The sequence below is a fragment of the Heptranchias perlo genome, chromosome 3 (genome assembly GCF_035084215.1).
Source record: "Heptranchias perlo isolate sHepPer1 chromosome 3, sHepPer1.hap1, whole genome shotgun sequence".
Classification (NCBI taxonomy): domain Eukaryota; kingdom Metazoa; phylum Chordata; class Chondrichthyes; order Hexanchiformes; family Hexanchidae; genus Heptranchias; species Heptranchias perlo.
The window spans coordinates 103326678-103345700 of record NC_090327.1 but is presented as its reverse complement, the minus strand read 5'-3'; the positions used below and the strand labels follow the sequence as shown (position 1 = coordinate 103345700).

General features: G+C 43.2%; 1 protein-coding gene across 2 annotated transcripts in view; it reads right to left on the bottom strand.

Moving 5' to 3' along the window:
* Positions 1–19023, bottom strand: part of itprid1 (ITPR interacting domain containing 1) — a 145063-nt gene that overhangs the window by 113779 nt on the left and 12261 nt on the right. For both annotated transcript variants that reach the window (XM_067981380.1, XM_067981381.1), the window contains exons 3-6: positions 11514–11562; positions 7361–7404; positions 4543–4596; positions 2212–2263 (exon numbers count right to left, since the gene is read on the bottom strand). In XM_067981380.1, coding sequence (XP_067837481.1) covers positions 2212–2263; positions 4543–4596; positions 7361–7404; positions 11514–11562 — 199 coding nt within the window. The remainder of the gene's footprint in view (positions 1–2211; positions 2264–4542; positions 4597–7360; positions 7405–11513; positions 11563–19023) is intronic.

Below are 19023 nucleotides of genomic sequence, written 5' to 3'. Positions count from 1 at the left end.
GAGTAAGTAACCGAGCACACAAGGCAAGCAGTGGGACATCAGTCATGTAACCATTTGTCAAATCAAGAATGGAGTCTGTTGGAGTAGTGGTAAAATGTTGCGTTATGGTAGAGCTGCTGGTTTTCATAATCCTAGTGATGTAAGAGGTACACAAAAGTTGTACAGTTTCAGGGCATTGATATAGTGGGTGTCAGGACTGGGTCAGATGGTAGGAGGAAGTGTTGGTGTTCTGGGGAGGGGAGGGGGAGGGGGAGGGATGGTTCAGGAGAATCTTTCCTCAATAATTAGCTGCCTTATAGTGCTGGCAGCTCGCAGTACTGCTTGACCGTGCTCATCTTCTGTATTCTTTGGTTCCTCATCCCCTTTTTCATCTTCCTGCTCCACTTCCTCCTCAGACAGCTCCCCTTTGAATGGCAATATCATGGACCTTGCAGCAACCAATTATGAATTTTGACACTTGCTCTGGGTTTTTCTGAAGGATTCCTCCTGATCTATCCAGACAGCGGAACCATTGTTTCAGGACACCAATGGTTTGCTCAATCAGTATTCTTGTTGCTGTATGGCTCTCATTATATTGGCAATCTGCAACTGTGCCTGGGTTCCTGAGAGGAGTCATGAGCCAGTTGGTGAGAGGATAGTCTTTGTCCCTCAGCAGCCAGCCTGACACCCAGTGGTCTGGGTGGAACAGAGTGGGTATTGAGAACTGGCACAGGACGAAAGCGTCATGAAACCGGGCACAGACCTGCATCACTCACTGCCTGTGGTCACAAACAAATTGAACATTGAGCGAATGGAAGCCCTTCCTGTTGAGAAACAGAACTGGTTCCTGATGGGGAGCTCTCAGGTAGTCTATGATGTCCTGTACTTGCGGGATTCCAGCAATGTGGGCAAATTCCTGTCCTCTCTCTTTCTTTCGCTTGTCAGCCTCCCTGGGAAGTTAATGAACTGTTGATGTCTCGCAAACAGTGCATCAGTGATCTGCCGGATATTGTGTGCACAACAAACTGACTGATGTTGCTGATGTCACCAGAAGCATGACTCAGCGGCATAAAAGGTTTGAGCCACATTGACCTTTGCTGCCACGGACAGTGCAGTGCATGCCCTGGTGTTGGGCTCCAATTCTCAATCCAACAGGTGGCACTGGTAAGTGACTGTCTCCCTATTGAAATGCTGCCGCCTTACACACTGTTCCTCTGTGAGGCTCAGGTATGATGTTCTGTTCCTGAATACCCGCATGCTGTAATGCCTCCGTCGCCCTCTTCTTGCAGCCTGTACTGTTTTTTTCTGCCTTCCTTGCTGCTGTTGCTGCTGCTTCTCCCAATTTGGAAGCCCCAAGGGTAGGACCAGCAGCATTCCCATGTTCAGCAATTCTGAACAAGAAAATTCAGGGAAACAGTTGTAGCCCTCCACAAATGGACTCTGCAAAACTATTTAACAGCAAAACATTATCCAAAACAGCTAAAAACTTAGTCCATAAGCACCCTGGCAGCCTGAAACGACTAACCTTAATGGAGGTGAGGATTCCTTCAAATACCACTTGTGAAAGCTGCTTGGCGACTGATTTGCTAGGCTGGTTTAGGAAGTGACGTTTCACACGGTCACCAACTTAACCAAAGAGTTCTGATTCAAGCGCAGAGCCCTTAGTAATGTGTTTAAATTATGCCTGAGTTTGTTGCAGGCGGCCGCCCAGGATGCCTATTGAGTGCCTAAACCAACATGGTGACATTTCAGCACACACCATATTCAACTTCGTAGCGCCTGTTTTGGACCCAGAAAACATGCGAAATGCACAGCAATTTCTACCCCAACATGCTTGTCATAATCTGTAATACCCTCTGTAAATCTGTACTTTCTTCTGGGTCATAAATCTATTTTTCGTCAGTTAATTTGCTTCCCCCATTCCCTCCTTTACGTCTTTCACTACCAACCATCTCCCAGCCTCCACCAAGGGAGCGGTGTGACTGGGCAGTAGGGGATGCACAAGAGGAGGCCAATGTGACACTCTCTGCAATTACTGCTTTTATCCTGCGGCGAAGAGTTTGGATTCCACCCAACACCATCTCCTGGCAGTACAGCTGAGATCGAGAAAGCAATGGATGGAAATTGTGATTGACTGCTCACTAAGCACCACTCTATATTGGATCTCCTGTACATTGTGCCGCATTAAGTATTTTGCTTTAACGTTAATTTCAGAGACAAAAATAAACTAACCTCATATATTCTTGTACAGACATGTTTTGAATTCCACTTGGATATAACATAGCTGTAGGGGGTGGAAAAAAACATTTTGCAAAGCATTTAATTGAGAAATAGATTCCAGCAAATTTTCTGACATAAATTTACTTAAATACATTGCAATCATTGTGTAACGTATCCATTGTACATGGGGACATTTGTGGAACAATGCACAGTCTGACTGTGTCTGCCCAAGGCTTCCCTATTGGTAATCCACTCTTGCAATTTGGATTGGCAGTGCAGCCAGGTAATAGGGAATCAACTTGCAAAAGCTTATCCACGCACCTCATCTTCAGCTGATGAATCCAGGCCATGATTTGGACCTTGGAGAACCCAAGTCTAACTTGTGCCTTGCCAGGGACGGAGCTCAGCATTTACATACGTTAAATAAGTCACTTCTGCCGATATTGCAGTAATGATCTGTCCCAACATAAGTGAAGCTCGAAACAAAACTTTTCATGTTCTGTTGCAGGGTGGACCCTTTTCCTGTTGGGAGTGTCCTCCATCCCATGTATGTCTTATTTGAATAGCCACGACAATGACTATGAGTGTAGACATCACAATTGCTTCCTTAACAGTGCACTGTGCATACATCGATTCAAAGCTCTGAAAATGCATGTTACCAATATGGAAAGAAAATCATACCCCTTGTCATTCAGGACAAATGCTGGCTTACTTCCCAGTGCCCTGTCACTATGTAATCAAGTAACAGTTTTATTTTTGCTTAGAACGACATTGCAAATCTGGCATAAAGATGAACCCTAAAAGGCTCCCCAATGCATGATGTGGTATCTAACTAAGTCACACACAGACCAGGAGAGGCTCCCGGAGCAGCACTGTTGTTGGGGGGGGGGGGGTTGCCAGGGGCAGCACTGCGGGGGTTCCAGAGCAGCACTGTGCGTGTTTCAGTTGGCCACACTGCCTCTGGCCGAGGAAGTGGAAAAATCAGCCACGGTTCCCACTCCTGGTTGCTATCCAGTGATCATAAGGGTCCCGTTGATCCTGTTCTCTGCTGTTGGCCAGCTGGAGTGCTGGTTATTAGCAGAGAACAGGACCAACAGTACCGTTCATGGTCAAACAGCCTGCCAACACCCATTGTCTGGACTCACAAGTGAAGAATGACAACTTGGCCAAGGTACCAGAGGGCTCATGGCTCCTGTGGAATCATACCCCAGCTTGAGTGACTGGCCTGAGCTTTCAAGCCCACTCACTGCACTCCTCCCGAATGCAATGCATCATGGGCCAGACAGGACTTCCGTCCACCCCCAAGGTGTCTCTCTAACCCCAGCTCTATTTGTGGCCCTGGGAGTTATATACACGTGGGAGATGGCCTCCGCTGGGGAGTTGTGCCAGTATGGGGGCAGAGAGTTGCTGCACCCGGTCTTGAACCTGTTGCAGTGGTCGAAACAGGTAGTCAGTGAGATGTCTTGCCAAAAATAAACATTATTTTAATGTTCTCATGAACATTTCTGGTCTCCATATTATAAAAGGGGATATAGAGGCACAGGAGAAGGTGCAAAAAAGAATTACTAGGATGATACCAGAACTGAGAGGTTATACCTATCAGGAAAGATTGAATAGACTGGGGCTCTTTTCTCTGGAAAAGAGAAGACTGAGGGATGATCTGATAGAGGTCTTTAAGATTATGAAAGGGTTTGGTAGGGTAGACGTAGAGAAGATGTTTCCACTTGCGGGGAGACCAGAAGTAGAGGCCGTAAATATAAGATAATCACTAATAAATCAAACAGGGAATTTAGGAGAAACTTCTTTACGCAGAGAGTGGTTAGAATGTGGAACTTGCTACCACAAGGAATAGTTGAAGCAAATAACATAGATGCATTTAAGGGGAAGCTAGATAAACACATGAGGGAAAAAGGAATAGAAGGGTATTCTAATAGGGTTAAATGAAATGAGGAGGGAGGAGGCTCGTGAGGAGCATAAACACCGGCATAGACCAGTTGGGCTGAACGGCCGGTTTCTGTGGTTACATTCTATGTAATTCTATGTAAAACATATGTGGCCTATGTATGGCATTGCTCGGAGAGACTCAGGCCCACCCCCTTCAATTTATGTTCTGGGGGCCCCCCTTTGCCAATCTTTACCATGTGCCTGCCCACATATGGGTGGGTGCAGTTTCCTCCAACAGGACCAGCCAGCAGAAAATGGTGGGGAGCTAGGGATGCATTGGAGCATTTCTCCAAGTTGCTTTCCACTTATACTGTCCCCAAACCACCAAGAAATGGGCAGGGGCGGGGGAGGAGATGGAAGAAGAGGAAGGGAGAGAAAGATAAACCCTGTACCACTCACCTTCTACACCCAGCATTAAGTCATCTTCTGTGCTGCTCATCTTCCTCATGATACCTGATGGACCAGACATATCAGTTCATCACTGTGATATTGCAAGCCTAATTTTGTTCTCAGAGGTAGTAGTACTTCAGATTAAGTGAGGTAAACTAAGAGAGTCTGAACTAAACGTCTTTCAATAGCTTCGCAGCAAGTAGTGTTTATTTTGAAGTGCAGATGCAGCTCTTGGCAATACAAAAATAAATATGACTTTTCCACCAACCCACTCTTACTGCATTTGTGGGTTTGGTCACAGGGTCATTGAGCTGCGTCAATGACAGAAACTCTAGCTTTAGTTCAGCTTCATCTCAAGGTGGGACATGTGGTTGTGACCAACACAGGGGAAGTAAGGGTGACACGTGAGGGGTCATTTTGCTCTCCTGGCAGGAAGCCTCAGCTGAGCCTCTGACTTGTTCCCGGTGGGTGAGTCTCCCTGCAGGAGCTCAAAGTCAGAATATTGTCCCTGCAGTTTAAGAAGTATTTCTGGGAATGGTAGTGCTCTAAATTAAGTTAATTATTCGCCCAGTCAGGGAATGATGGGGAATGAAAAGGAAAGCAGATTGCTTTTATTTTTAACGTTTACTTTTAACTTTTGCCCTTCATTCTCTTTGCTTCATTGCCTGAACCTCATCCCTTTGCTTGACGAAGATGATCAGTTACAGATGTGCTCCCAGATGTGTTACTGCCAGTCTGAGCCAAGCTTTAGGTGGTACACAGCAGTGATCCAGAATGACTGCCCATTTGAACTTTCCTGCACCGCTTGTAGGAGCATCTACCCCTTCACTCTGCACCTCTACCTCTAGTGAGCTCTGTCACCCTTGGGGAAAAGCAGCATTAAAATGGGTAAAGAAAATGACCCAAGAGCACATGCTGGTGAGCTGACTTCATGTCGTAGTGAATTGGTATTGAATTTAAAGATTAAAAATGATGACAAAGGTTGAGATTGAAGAGACAGTGACAGGAGCTCTCAACCGTAAGGTTAACTGAATGAATATATACGCGGCTAAATTATCACCCAATGTGGTACTTGAATCAAATACTTCACGTGTGCTTTAAAGGCCAAGTACTGGGATTGCCAGACATTCAGTTTTGGATTATACAGTCTGGTTGTTGAGTGGAATGTTTGGAAAATTCTAAAACGCATACTAAGCACTCAAATTCTGGTTTGTAAAATAGATGACAGGGTTTTTTCTCTGTGTCTAATGCCTTCTCTGTGTCTGAGGGCATTAGGCATTAAGAATACCAGTGAATTTTCATCTGCGGCAGAGAACCTGAGAACACTGGAATGCCAGGGCACAGCGAGTACCAGAAAATTGGGCAGGTCGGAACGCAGGCCTGTAAAGGAAACCACCAAATCATTCTCCATTAATATAAATGGAGTACAATTGGGCGCATTCCTTTACAAGCGTGCACTCCAACCTGTCTTATTTTCTGATATTCACTCTGCCCACACGCTCCAGCGCCTCCTAGGTGTAGACACAGGAAAATCATCTCTCCGAACTCCAACCATCGGGTTTCAAGCACCTTTCTGAGACCCTCTTCTGGACCTGTTAAATGGTGACACCTTTAAGCAGTACTTCCGTTTTGTTGAAGGGATTCAAGGCTTTTGTTTTTTTGAGTGGGCAGTGGATAGGCTACTTTCAGATCTAGCTTTGGTCAACCAGTGCAAAAGGGTGAGACAGCAACCAAGAAACAAATCTGCAGCTTCAATGGGGCACTCTTCAGAGCGGGAGCTGAAGGTAGTGCAAGCCTCGTCCACCGCACCATCCCCCCTCCAAGTCTCATGCTGAAGCAGTGCTTGGTGGATATGTTGGCGTTGATAAGGAAAATTTCATGTTACTAGCAGAGCCAGGGTGACCAGTCAAGCTTCTGCATTGGTTTCTAAAACCCAATTAGCAATAAAAAATTTTAATAAAATATCACCCTGAGGCATTGTAATTTCGGGGATAGTAAAACACATTGCATCTGTTATACTTTTCTTCTGCCAGCTCTAATGATGCTGGCAAATTCTTGAGCACATATCCTAAAGAGCTTTTATAGCCAACACACGAGGAGAAGCAATTAACATTATATTCTGTTACAGTGTTATGAATCAATGGAAATGAAGTATTGCTATAGTAACACTTCCAATAAGGTTGCTATTCTTACTGTTGAGAACGAAAGCTCTGACTATATTTGTGTAGAATTTGTTTTGTGCATTGTGTTAGTCAGTCTCAGCCCAGCTGGCAGTGAAGGTGCTGCAACTGGTTTTACTGGTTCCAAATTAGGGACGACTTAAAAAAAAAAATCCATGAGCGCGCCTCCCGATTGTTACGCAGTGTGCGCATGTTGAATGAGGACAAGATTGGGTTTGGTTGTGACCTCTTCCAGGGTCAGGTAGCCTGCCAATGCTCAATGCCTGGGCTCATATATGAAGAATGGCCACTTGGACAAGATACTGGCACACAGAACTACAGGGTAAATTCTCTGCTTTTAAAGGATAGAAAATTATGGACCGCACGAATGCAACTTCCTACAAAGCGCTCCTGACGAGTGAAATTCCAAGCTGGATGCATGCAAGTGGGAAACTTACATTTATAGCTCAGTGGGAGAGAATGGTCGCTATGTGTTGGTAGTGGGATGAAGAACAAATTAACTTGTGATGAAGTATTTCAGCATTAAAAATTGTGATTAATAGGTGAACATTGTGTGCTTAGTTAACAAAGCACCAACAATTCGCCATACAAACTATACACAACCAATGAAGTTCCCTCAATAATAATTCCTAGTTGGCTGTCATTACCTGTTCTCTGTGGGCTCGGAGGCCTGTGTTCATTTACATGTAACCTGTAAAGTGAGGCACAAGCACATTAGAATAATGCAAACAGCTGCCACACCCGGTCTCTGAACTTGTACCAGGAACTAAACTCAGACCTTTAATGCAACAGTTTCAGGTTGGAGCTCTCAAACATGAAGCAATCAAATCACAAGATTAATGCTTACAATGCTGGCAGCTCTGGGGAACTCTTGCATCCTCTTGGCTAGCCACTTTCCTGCTAAAATTTCAAGATCTGAATTTCCTTGGAGCTGCTCCCACTCCACTGCCGTAACTTCGCCAGAAGTGCGACAGAAACCTTGGTCCAGAAACTGCTGGGGCGACATGTCTTGCAGAGAGCGAAGTGAATTTGATTTTTTTTAATCTCAGCCTTTAGGTGGTATTATTTTTGTACTGGAAATGCGAATTGATCACGGTGCAACAATATCAACAGTGCATCTGGGACCTCTTGAACATTGGGTCAAATGGTCTATCTCCTTAACCAATTAAACTTAAGGATAAAGTAAGAAACAGAGGGAGTGACAGAAAAGTAAATAGGGTGGATTATAGTCAAATTAGATCCAGAAAGAAAAATAAAGAGAGGGAAAGAAAGATTGGATTGAGAGAGAAAAGAGAGACAGAAAGGGAAAGGAAAAAAATAAAATTTAATAAACCTCTAGGATCAATTTAGTACCTGCAGGAGTGAGACTCCACTGTTTCAATTGTTCCCTTTCTGCGCTTCCAAGGTTGAATTTCACGTCAGGACCATAAGTTACATCATTAACAGGGTCCTTACAACATGAATTACCAACCCTGAATGTCTGGGGTGAGATTTATTCGTATTTATACCACAAATCCAGCAATTTCTTGACACTCACAGGGAGGTTGACGGCGAGATCCCGTTTGTGAGGCTAACAGTAGAGCAGCACAACTCACGCCGTATCTCTTCCTCACCACAAATTGCTGGGCTTCTTTTTTATGCACTAATAATGGTGGGCACCGTGAACTCACCATTACGTTTCCAGCAATTTCTGGGAGCTTGTCTAAGTGGGTTAGATGAAATTACGGCAGCAGAGTGGGAGCAGCTCTCAGGAAATTCACCCCCATTATTCCTTCCTTTTGCGCCTGTTTAAACATTTATTTTATCTTGTTTCTTATTTTTTTATTATTATTTACAAATTAAATCTTGTTCATTTTCTGAGCTGGCATCCTGCTAGTGACCATTCTGGAGCTCAGGGCCCAGGTCAGAGGAGTTCGGCCCATGATTGCTTACAAACTGACTCCAAAGGGCAGTTTTTCAGCCAACCAAGAAACTGAACGTTGAAGTTGGGCCTGCTCACTTCAGTGTTTTACAGGCCAACATCCAGAAGCCTGAAGCATCCAATGAGGATGAGATGACCGAGTGGCAGGCCAAGGATGCAAGAAGTCCAAACAGGTTATGTTTTTGATGCAAACTAGTTGTTGAGGAATACTTGTTGGATAACACATAGACTGGAGGATATTATGAGGCAATAGTGCACCGTGACGCTAAGGTAGTACCATAATCTACAAAATTAAGCTTGAAAGTGTCCTGTCAAACCTGAAGTGAACTGCACCCTTTTTCTGTGCAATGGAGTTCTCACCAAGTGGAGTTTTATTCAGGTTTGGTAAGTTGCATTATTTCCTGGTGCCAGCTGTCACAGTTGGCAGAGGTAGACAACAGACTCCTGCTACTGAATTATATGACTTGATCATAAAGACATACTAGAATTTATTTAATTGCATGTTACAGGAGAATAATATGCTCTTGTATTAATATATTAAAAAATTCATTTTGACGTCCTGCTGACTTACAGAAGAACATGTCTTGACAGTTCCTTCTATTGTTTACAAACAAATTGATTATATCCTTAACTAAAAGTAGAAGGGAGATTTTCCACTTTGGGAAGTTACATACCTCTAGGCATGTAATTTCTCAATCTAGGCTAAGACCACAAATGGAAAATCCTTTAGTCTCCCTTTTGTCTACTCGTTATTATAATGGGGAAATAGTAGTCAGTAGTGGGGAAAATGCGAGAGTCTATTATAAAAGATGTGATAACAGAACATTTGGAAGGCATTAACGGGATTGGACAAAGTCAGCATGGGTTTATGAAAGGGAAATCATGCTTAACAAATCTACTGGAGTTTTTTGAGGATGTAACTAGTAGAATAGATAGGAGAGAACCAGTGGATGTGGTGTATTTGGATTTTCAGAAGGCTTTTGATTAAGGTTCCACACAAGAGGTTAGTGTGCAAAATTAAAGCACATGAGATTGGGGGAAATATACTGGCATGGATTGAGAATTGGTTGACAGACAGGAAACAGAGAGTAGGAATAAACGGGTCTTTTTCCGGGTGGCAGGCAGTGACTAGTAGGGTACCGCAGTGATCAGTGCTTGGGCCCGAGCTATTCACAATATATATCAATGATTTGGATGAGGGAACTAAATGTAACATTTCCAAGTTCGCAGACGACACAAAGCTGGGGTGGAATGTGGATAAATGTGAGGTTATCCATTTTGGTTGTTTAAACAGAAAGGCAGATTATTATCTGAATGGTGATAGATTGGGAGAAGAGGAGGTGCAACGAGACCTGGGTGTCCTTGTACACCACTCGCTGAAAGCGAGCATTCAGGTGCAACAAGTAGTTAGGAAGGCGAATGGTATGTTGGCCTTCATTGCAAGAGGATTTGAGTACAGGAACAGGGATGTCTTACTGCAGTTATACAGGGCCTTGGTGAGACCACATTTGAAGTATTGTGTGCAGTTTTGGTCTCCTTATCTGAGGAAGAATGCCCTTGCCATGGAGGGAGTGCAACGAAGGTTTACCAGACTGATTCCTGGGATGGCAGGACTGACATATGAGGAGAGATTGGGTTGACTAGGCCTATATTCACTAGAGTTTAGAAGAATGAGAGGTGATCTCATCGAAACATATAAAATTCTAACAGGACTAGACAGACTAGATGCAGAGAGGATGTTCCCGATGGCTGGGGAGTCCAGAACCAGGGGTCACAGTCTCATAGAACCGAGATGAGGAGAAATTTCTTCACTCAGAGGGTGGTGAACCTGTGCAATTCTTTACCACAGAAGGCAGTGGAGGCCAGGTCATAAGATGTATTCAAGAAGGAGATAGATATATTTCTTAATGCTAAATGGATCAAGGGATATGGGGAAAAACAGGATCAAGGTGCTGAGTTAGACGATCAGCCATGATCATTTTGAATGGTTGTGCAGGCCCGAAGGGCCGAATGGCCTACTCTTGCTCCTATTTTCTATATTTCTATGTTTCTATTGTGTGGCTGTGGAGAATCAGTATCACAAATCACAGGTTACATGTGAAAAGAATTCTTTTTAAAAATAAATACCTGAGATCAGCTGCAGTGTGCCATTATTATAACACAATCGTTCCCAGGCCAATAATTTACTGCTTCATACAGTAAATTGAGTGAATTGAAAAACACCAACAACAAGCAGACGAGGCAATGACATTTCATTTTAAAAATTAAATGGTGGGGGAAGATTGCAGCAGATTAATCGTTGGCCTTTCATCTCTGGGATCTGGATCAAATTCAGCCCAGGCTGATGGAATGAAAGTCTCCTCTGCCTGCTGGCTGTAAGAATCCTTCCTGAATTGAGGTTGGGTAGTTTCAATACAGTTCCTATTGGGTAAGGAACTGCAGCACGAACCTTGATCTTAATGTCTCACTCAGAGGTCACAGGACAGCTGGTGTGGGTAACGAATGAATGATTCACTGGTGCATTGTGTTGCTGTAAGAACAGCAGTTTGTGTGGTCAGGAGGTGTAGTGCACAGTATAGGGAGGAGCAGTGTGAGTTTACAAGTGTTCAAACACACAATCCCACAAGCCAGTAGGATACAGGTTGATAACCGTGATTACATACATGATGGACTCCTGATCCTAACTGTGCCATCTTGGGAATTGAGTAGCAGCTAGTTCATGATCATTATTACCAGGGACCTTTGAACAGAAAAGAATGGTGTATGGGCCAGGGGAGAACCTAAAGAGGGTAGGAAAGAGCAAGTAGAAGATGGTTCTCCTTGGGCAATATTGAAAAAAATCTCTTACAGGTTCTAACGGGTAAGAAATGATTACTCACATGCAGCCAGTGTTGAGCCATTCATGAATACTCTGTTGCTTGTAGTCTCCTTTGGGAGCACAAGATCAAAAGACAGATACAAATGAAGAAAACCATCCAATGCCTCTTAGCTCTATAACAGCATCCAAATGCTCCTGAGATGATTCCAACGTTTTCTCCACTACCACCCTATCCAGAGTCTTTTAAAATGCGTTGATCACCCTTTGTATGAAAAACTGCCTGATAGCAGTCTTAATTTTGTCTTTTATTAGTTTCATTGGGTAATTTTGACTTTGAGCGATCGTATAAAATGGACGATATTGGATCAGCCGCCTGTTATACATCTCTCCCCATTTTCATTTAGTGTAATATTAATGTGCTGTTGTTTAATTGTAACCGTGTGAAATGCTGTAATGGAGTTACCATTACATGCTGTAATGTATCGAAGCCTTGGTTAATCATGACAAATGCAGTAAAAGAATTAGGGAGTTAAAGAAGAAACTAAAACCCTACAAGGGTGTGATTATGGCCTTTACTACGCCAGCGTTGGTGAAGACCTGCACCAATGGACCAATGACTCTGATAACATCGCGGGGATCATGTGCCCACCACTCCAACAATAGTGCCCAGAGTTCACTGGATGATTAGGGTAATGTGATACTAACTGCCCAGATACATGAACCTACATCACCAGAGCTAGTAAATAAGGTGGGCCAAAACAAGCCTGGGAAGGAGCCTCTCCAATATCTGAATGAGGTTTTACAGAAGGGACGCATGTACATAAAACAGGAGAAGGAGAAAGAAAATATTCCGTACAAAACTGAGTTATATAACAAACATCAGAGGTTGAAGGATGAGATTCAGATGAGAGAAAAAGGAAAGAATGTCTAAGTCAGGAAGAGAAAAAGAGGGAAGAGGTCCGTTTTCTATCACTGATTCAGGCGATCAGGGTTTTAGTGTACGGTCTCTTTATATTTCTGTGTGAAATTGCTTGCTTTATACAACTGCCTCCAAGCTCCAACCCCCAACCAACGATCTCCCTCCCCCAGACTCGGGCTGTTGACCTCCCTCAACCCCGCCCCCCCCTTCACCCCCCCGGATCCCCGACCTCCAGGCCCCGATCCTGCGGCCGCTGTCATTTGACGCTATCCCTTCTCCCCCCCTCCCTCCCACCACCACCAATTGCTTCCCATGAGGCCCGCGCTCACCTACCCAAACCCCGCGATGCCCACCCACCCCTCAGCCCCCGATCGCCCATCCAAGGCCTGCGATCGCCCCTTGGCTACCAATCATTTACTGTGGGCTGCTGCAGCTCTAGCAGTGGCCCTTGACAACTGACACGGGATTGTCAGGTAACAATTGGCATTCTGATTTCATCACACATAACAAGGAGTCAATAACTTAAGCTGTATCAAAGCAAATAAGTAGTGAATGTTGAGAATCGAGGAACGTAAATATAGTTAATATCCAAGAGAACTTAGTTAAGGCACAAGGCATTAGTTAAAATTTAATGTTGCCGCCAAAATCTTGGGAGATTTGAGGTAGTCCTGCTTTGTCTTATTCATTTGTAATATCAATTTTGGTTTATTTTATGAGGCTGAAAAGATATCGGAACATTCCAGAAGCCCTGGATCAGGCAATCACCATATTGATTAGCTTGCACGTTCCAATGACCAGAGGGGAGCTTTGGGAACTGCCTCAGTTATCTCCTCAGTCCCAGTGATCACTATAACAACATACAAAGAAACTGATAAATTGAGAGAGATCCTGAAAGGATATCAAACACCTCTCAATTGCAAAATGAGGATAAATGATTTAACAAAAATTGGGGTCAACCTGAAATACTCCGAAACATTTGTAGATATATGCTTATGCGTGAATGAGACAGGCTAAGAAATACTACTTTTTATTTTAACCGAGATGGACTGGTTTATAGAAATATGAAGGTTGACGATAGTGATAATGTAGTTAATCAACGAATGGTTTCTGTTTGTTTTTATCAGATTTGCATTTCCTAAGTATGTAAAAGCATTCAATTTTGGAACCCTTCGATTTGTATAGCGATACATTGTTCCTGTGGTGCTGTCGCTTACAGTAGCAATGTTAGTAACTGGGAAAAATGTTGTGCCTTAACTAACACATTGTTTAAAAATTTGGCCCTATGTTCAAAATTAAAGATGAGTAGCTTGGGTCCATTTAAGCTAAATTTATTTGGCAGAATTCATATACATTTGATTCGGCAAATCATACCTGTGACTTCAAAGAGTAAATTTATTTTACATTGAATTGATTGTAACAGTTTTTATAAATCCGGAGGATATGTTATACCACCATTAAATTACAAAGTTACAGTTACAGGACTATGTCCTATTTCATATGGATGAGATTTAAGATTTAAATCAATTCTTTTCAATTTGGTACTGTTTCTTTAAATTTACTCACTAATTGCTGGTGCTGTGTTGGCTCCGCCTTCTTTTGCACAGCCAGCCACTAGCAATTTACTTCTCTAGCTAGCATGGTTCTAATTATGTTTTCCCCCAGTCATTAAGGATTTAAGATGGGATCTTTAGCTCTGTTTGAATATTTACCAAGTAAAGATTTTGCTAAGTTGCAATGCTGTGTGTAAAGAAATCATGTGTTTTTAGATTTTCAAATTGAGTGGATATTTAGCAACTAATTGTTTCACTTATTTATAAAATCCACTTTTACAACCTTTATAGTTGGAGCCTCAAGTTTTGTTTTATGCTGACGATTTGCTCCTTACCACAGAGACACCAGAGGAACATTTCCAACTGTTATGCCTTTTATTCACTCCATGGAAGTGGAGTGAAGCTCAGCCTCTCATATGCCCGGTTTTAACCTATTCAGTGCCCTTTCTCAGCCACAATATTTCTGCAAGGGTCGGCCCCCCTTCACTCTTGAGAACTGTGAGGCGGATGTCCTAGAGTGGCAGGGTGCCCAAAGTGGGTAAGCCATGGTGCTGCTTCTCTGACATTCCCAAGCAGCCTACGAGTGCAGTTGCCTGAGATCCCACAGTATAAATTGTACCACCTGCATGTTCAAGACCCTTTGTTGAGTCATCAGCCAAATTCACCGTAACATCAGGAAATGAGACATCATAATATCGGGCAAATCAGGGAAAAGGCAGATGAGATTGATAAACTCGTGGCAGACAGAATTAAGGAACTGGTAGTGCAGGAAATATTGGCTTAGCACTTACTATGCCAGTGCCTTTTCCAGCTTGTTGAGGTTCTCCACTTAAATTTTGCAGCTCTCTTCCTTCAATATCAATCACACCGCTGCCTGATCACCAGGGCCGTCCTGGTTCAGTCTAAGTGGCAGCGGTGATCAAAGCCGCATTAATGCAGCAAATTGGACATAGCCATGGATTTTATAAGAGGGCGGAGCTATAACGTTTTGGAGAGGGTCACGGCGTAGCAGCACAGAGGATCCTAGGAAATTCTAGCGTGGCGCGAGTAATGACTTAAGTTACCTCTGCTACAATTTCCTGGAAAATCTGTGCCACAGTAATGGTGTATGCCGTAGAGGCACAAGTTTCCAGAAATTCCGGCCCTTCAACTGTAGACAATACACGATATTGCTGATAATTTTAAGGAGGTCTGAGAAGGATTAAATAAACTAAGCAAAAATATTAATTATGAACTGGACCAAACTATGAAAGAATTGGTCTGTGGCTTCGCAGGTAAATGCTGTATATAGATTATTGGACAGTGAGAGCCCTCCAAGGCTGATACACTGAAATGAGATTACTAGGTTATATGGGACCAAGTAACCTGACCCGTCATGAGAGGAATACAAAGTGTGTCCTATGGCAGACAGGGGAGTTAGAGCAGAATAAGGTATTGATTAGCTTACCTAGCCTGCAGGTTAAGGAAAATCCTCTTGAGAAGCCTCTTAGTGTGGCCAACTTGGGGTTCAGCACAGATTTAATACAGAAAACCCAGGTGACGTACCTCGCCCGAGAATCACGTAAGGAGCCAGGACAAAGGAACTGTACGTGTTTTAAATATAAATCACCTCACCCATAGCAGACACTTTCATTTGGCCATAACTGTGCCATTGCCAGGGTTTAATGATGGAGATGTGTTCCGCAGCCTGGCCACTGCCTGTATCAATGGGACCGTGCAGGGAGATTCTAATCTAACACCTTCAGATATACAGCCCAGAATGGCAGGAATTGCTTGTACCTGATATCTTGTGCTGTGTGCTGATGTGTTGCAGGTGTGTGGTTTGATGAAAATGCACTGAAGAATGGGTCCTAGACATTCTCAATCATGCTCATAACTACGCAACATGAAATGGTTAATGTGGCACGGAAAGCTAGAAAACTTTAACTCAAGGCTGTGACACGAGGATGGAATTTCCTGTGCATCTGCGCCCAGAGACACGTGTAATTGTGGCGTAAAGTAAATACCCATCGTAAAAGATCAAATAAACTCGGGGGCTAGTGAGTTATGCATGTAATTATGCTATGCCCGAATTTCCTCGCTCTTTTACACCCGTCTATCCATCCCTGCGCCTCAACACATCCCGACTCATTATAATGGCTCCGTCCCCAGGCTAAAAAGCCATACACATGAATTTCCTGCAACTACACTGTTTGACAATGGGTGTGAAATTAAGTTCAGAATTTTAGGCGCAGCAGCAAACAGTCATTTTTCTGGTGTTGTATTGCGATCTTTTGAACAATTTTTGTTTTATCCTCACTGAGATCTGCTTTGTATTTTTAGTTTCTTTGGATGAATTTTCATGGCATCAGTATAAGTCACGTTAAAAATTGAAAAGCTTCCATATTTGCACGTTCTTAAACATGCTGGGGTTCGATTTTGGTGCAAGAGCTATAGAGTAGTAATAATGTGGGACTTCAACGATCCAATATGGACTGGGATAGTAATAGAGCAAGGGGCAAAGAGGGGGAGGAATTTCTGAAGTGTGTTCAGGAGAACTTTCTTGATCAATATGTTTCCAGCCCAACGAGGAAGGAGGCATTGCTGGACTTGGTTCTGGGGAATGAGGTGGGTCAAGTGGAGGCAAGTGTCAGTGGGGGAACATTTAGGGAACAGTGATCATAGTATCATAAGGTTTAGATTAGTTATGGAAAAGAACAAAGAGCAATCTAGAGTAAAAGAGCTTAATTGGAGGAGGGCCAATTTCAGTGGGTTGAGAACGGAACTGGCCCGGATGAATTGGAATCAAAGATTGGCAGGCAAAACTGTAATTGAGCAATGGGTGACCTTTAAAGAGGAGATGGTTCGGGTACAGTCTAGGTATATTCCCACAAGGGGGAAAAGTAGGGCAACTAAAGCCAGAGCTCCCTGGATGACAAAAGACAGAGAGTAAGATGAAGCAGAAAAAGGGGGCGTATGACAGATGTCAGGTTGATAATATAAATGAGAACCAGGCTGAATACAAAAAGTACAGAGGAGAAGTGAAAAAGGAAATAAGAGGAGCAAAGAGAGAGTGAGAGAATAGATTGGCGGCTAACATAAAAGGAAATCCAAAAGTCTTCTATAGGGCACATAAATAGTAAACGGGTAGCAAAAGGAGGGGTGGGACCGATTAGGAATCAGAAAGGACATCTACGCATGGAGCCAGAGGGCATGGCTGAGGTACTAAATGAGTACTTTGCATCTGTCTTTGCCAAGGAAGAAGATGCTGCCAAAGTCACAGTAAAAGAGGATACAGTTGAGATACTGGATGAGCTAAAAATTGATAAAGAGGAGGTACTAGAAAGGCTGGCTGTACTTAAAGTAGATAAGTCACCAGGACCGGATGGGATGTATCCTAGGTTGCTGAAGGATGCAAGTGTGGAAATTGCAGAGGTGCCGGCCATAATTTTCCAATCCTCCTTAGATATGGGGGGGGTGCCAGAGGACTGGAGAATTGCAAATGTTATACCCTTGTTCAAAAAAGGGTGTAAAGTAAACCCAGCAACTATAGGCCAGTCAGAAACGATTATCCGGGACAAAATTAATAGTCACTTGGACAACTTGTGGTTTAATCCAAGAAAGCCAGCACGGATGTGTTAAAGGCAAATTGTGTTTAACTAACTTGATTGAGTTTTTTGATAAGGTAACAGAGAGGGTTGATGAGGGCAATGTGGTTGATGTTGTGTATATGGACTTTCAAAAGGCATTTGTTAAAGTGCCACATAATAGGTTTATCAGCAAAATTGAAGCCCATGGAATAAAAGGGGCAGTGGCAGCATGGATTTGAAATTGGCTAAGTGACAGGAAACAGAGTAGCGGTGAACAGTTATTTTTCGGACTGGAGGAAGGTGTACAGTGGTGTTCCCCAGGGGTCGATACTAGATATATATTAATGACTTGGACTTGGGTGTACATGGCACAATTTCAAAATTTGCAGATGACACAAATGGAACAGATAGAAGTGTAGTAAACAGTGAGGAGGATAGTAATAGACTTCGGAGGAGATAGACAGGCTGGTGGAATGGGCAGAAACATGGCAGATGAAATTTAACGCAGAGAAGTGCAAAGTGATACATTTTGGCAGAAAGAACGAGGAAAGGCAATATTAACTAAATGGTACAATTCTAAAGGGGGTGCAGGAACAGAGAGACCTGGGGGTATATGTGCATAAATCTTGGAAGGTGGCAGGACAGGTTGAGAAAGCCGTTAAAAAAGCATACAGGATCCTGGGCTTTATAAATAGAGGAATAGAGTACAAAAGCAAAGAAGTTTTGTTGAACCTTTATAAAACACTAGTTCGGCCACAACTGGAGTAGAATCATAGAAAGGTTACAGCACAGAAGGAGGCCATTTGAGTCCGTGCCAGCTCTATGTAAGAGCAATCCAGCTAGTCGCACTCCCCTGCCCTATCTCCGTAGCCCTAAAAAAATTTTCCTTTCAAGTACTTATCCAGTTCCTTTTTGAAAGCCATGAATGAATCTGCCCCCATCGCCCCATCGGGCAGTGCATTACAGATCCTGACCACTCGCTGTGAAAAAAGCTTTTCCTCATGTCACCTTTGGTTCTTTTGCCAATTACCTTAAATTTAAGTCCTCTGGTTCTTGACCTTTCTGCCAATGGGAACAGTTTCTCTCTATCTATTCTGTCTAGACACTTCGTTTTAAATACCTCTATCAAATCTCCTCTCGACCTTCTCTGTTCAAAGGAGAACAATCCCATCTTCTCCAGCCTATCCACATAATTAAAGTCCCTCATCTTTGGAATCATTCTAGTAAATCTTTTCTGTACCCTCTCTAAGGCCTTCACATCTTTCATAAAGTGTGGTGCCCAGAACTGGACACAATACTCCAATTGTGGTGAAACCAGTTTTTTTAAAGATTATTCATAACTTCTTTGCTTTTGTACTCTATTCCTCTATTTATAAAGCCCAGGAACCCATAGGCTTTTTTAACCGCTTTCTCAACCTGCCCTGCCACTTTCAACGATTTGTGTACCTGTACCCCCAGATCTCTGTTCCTGAACTCCTTTTAGAATTGTGCCCTTTAGTTTATATTGCCTCTCCTCATTTTTCCTACCAAAAT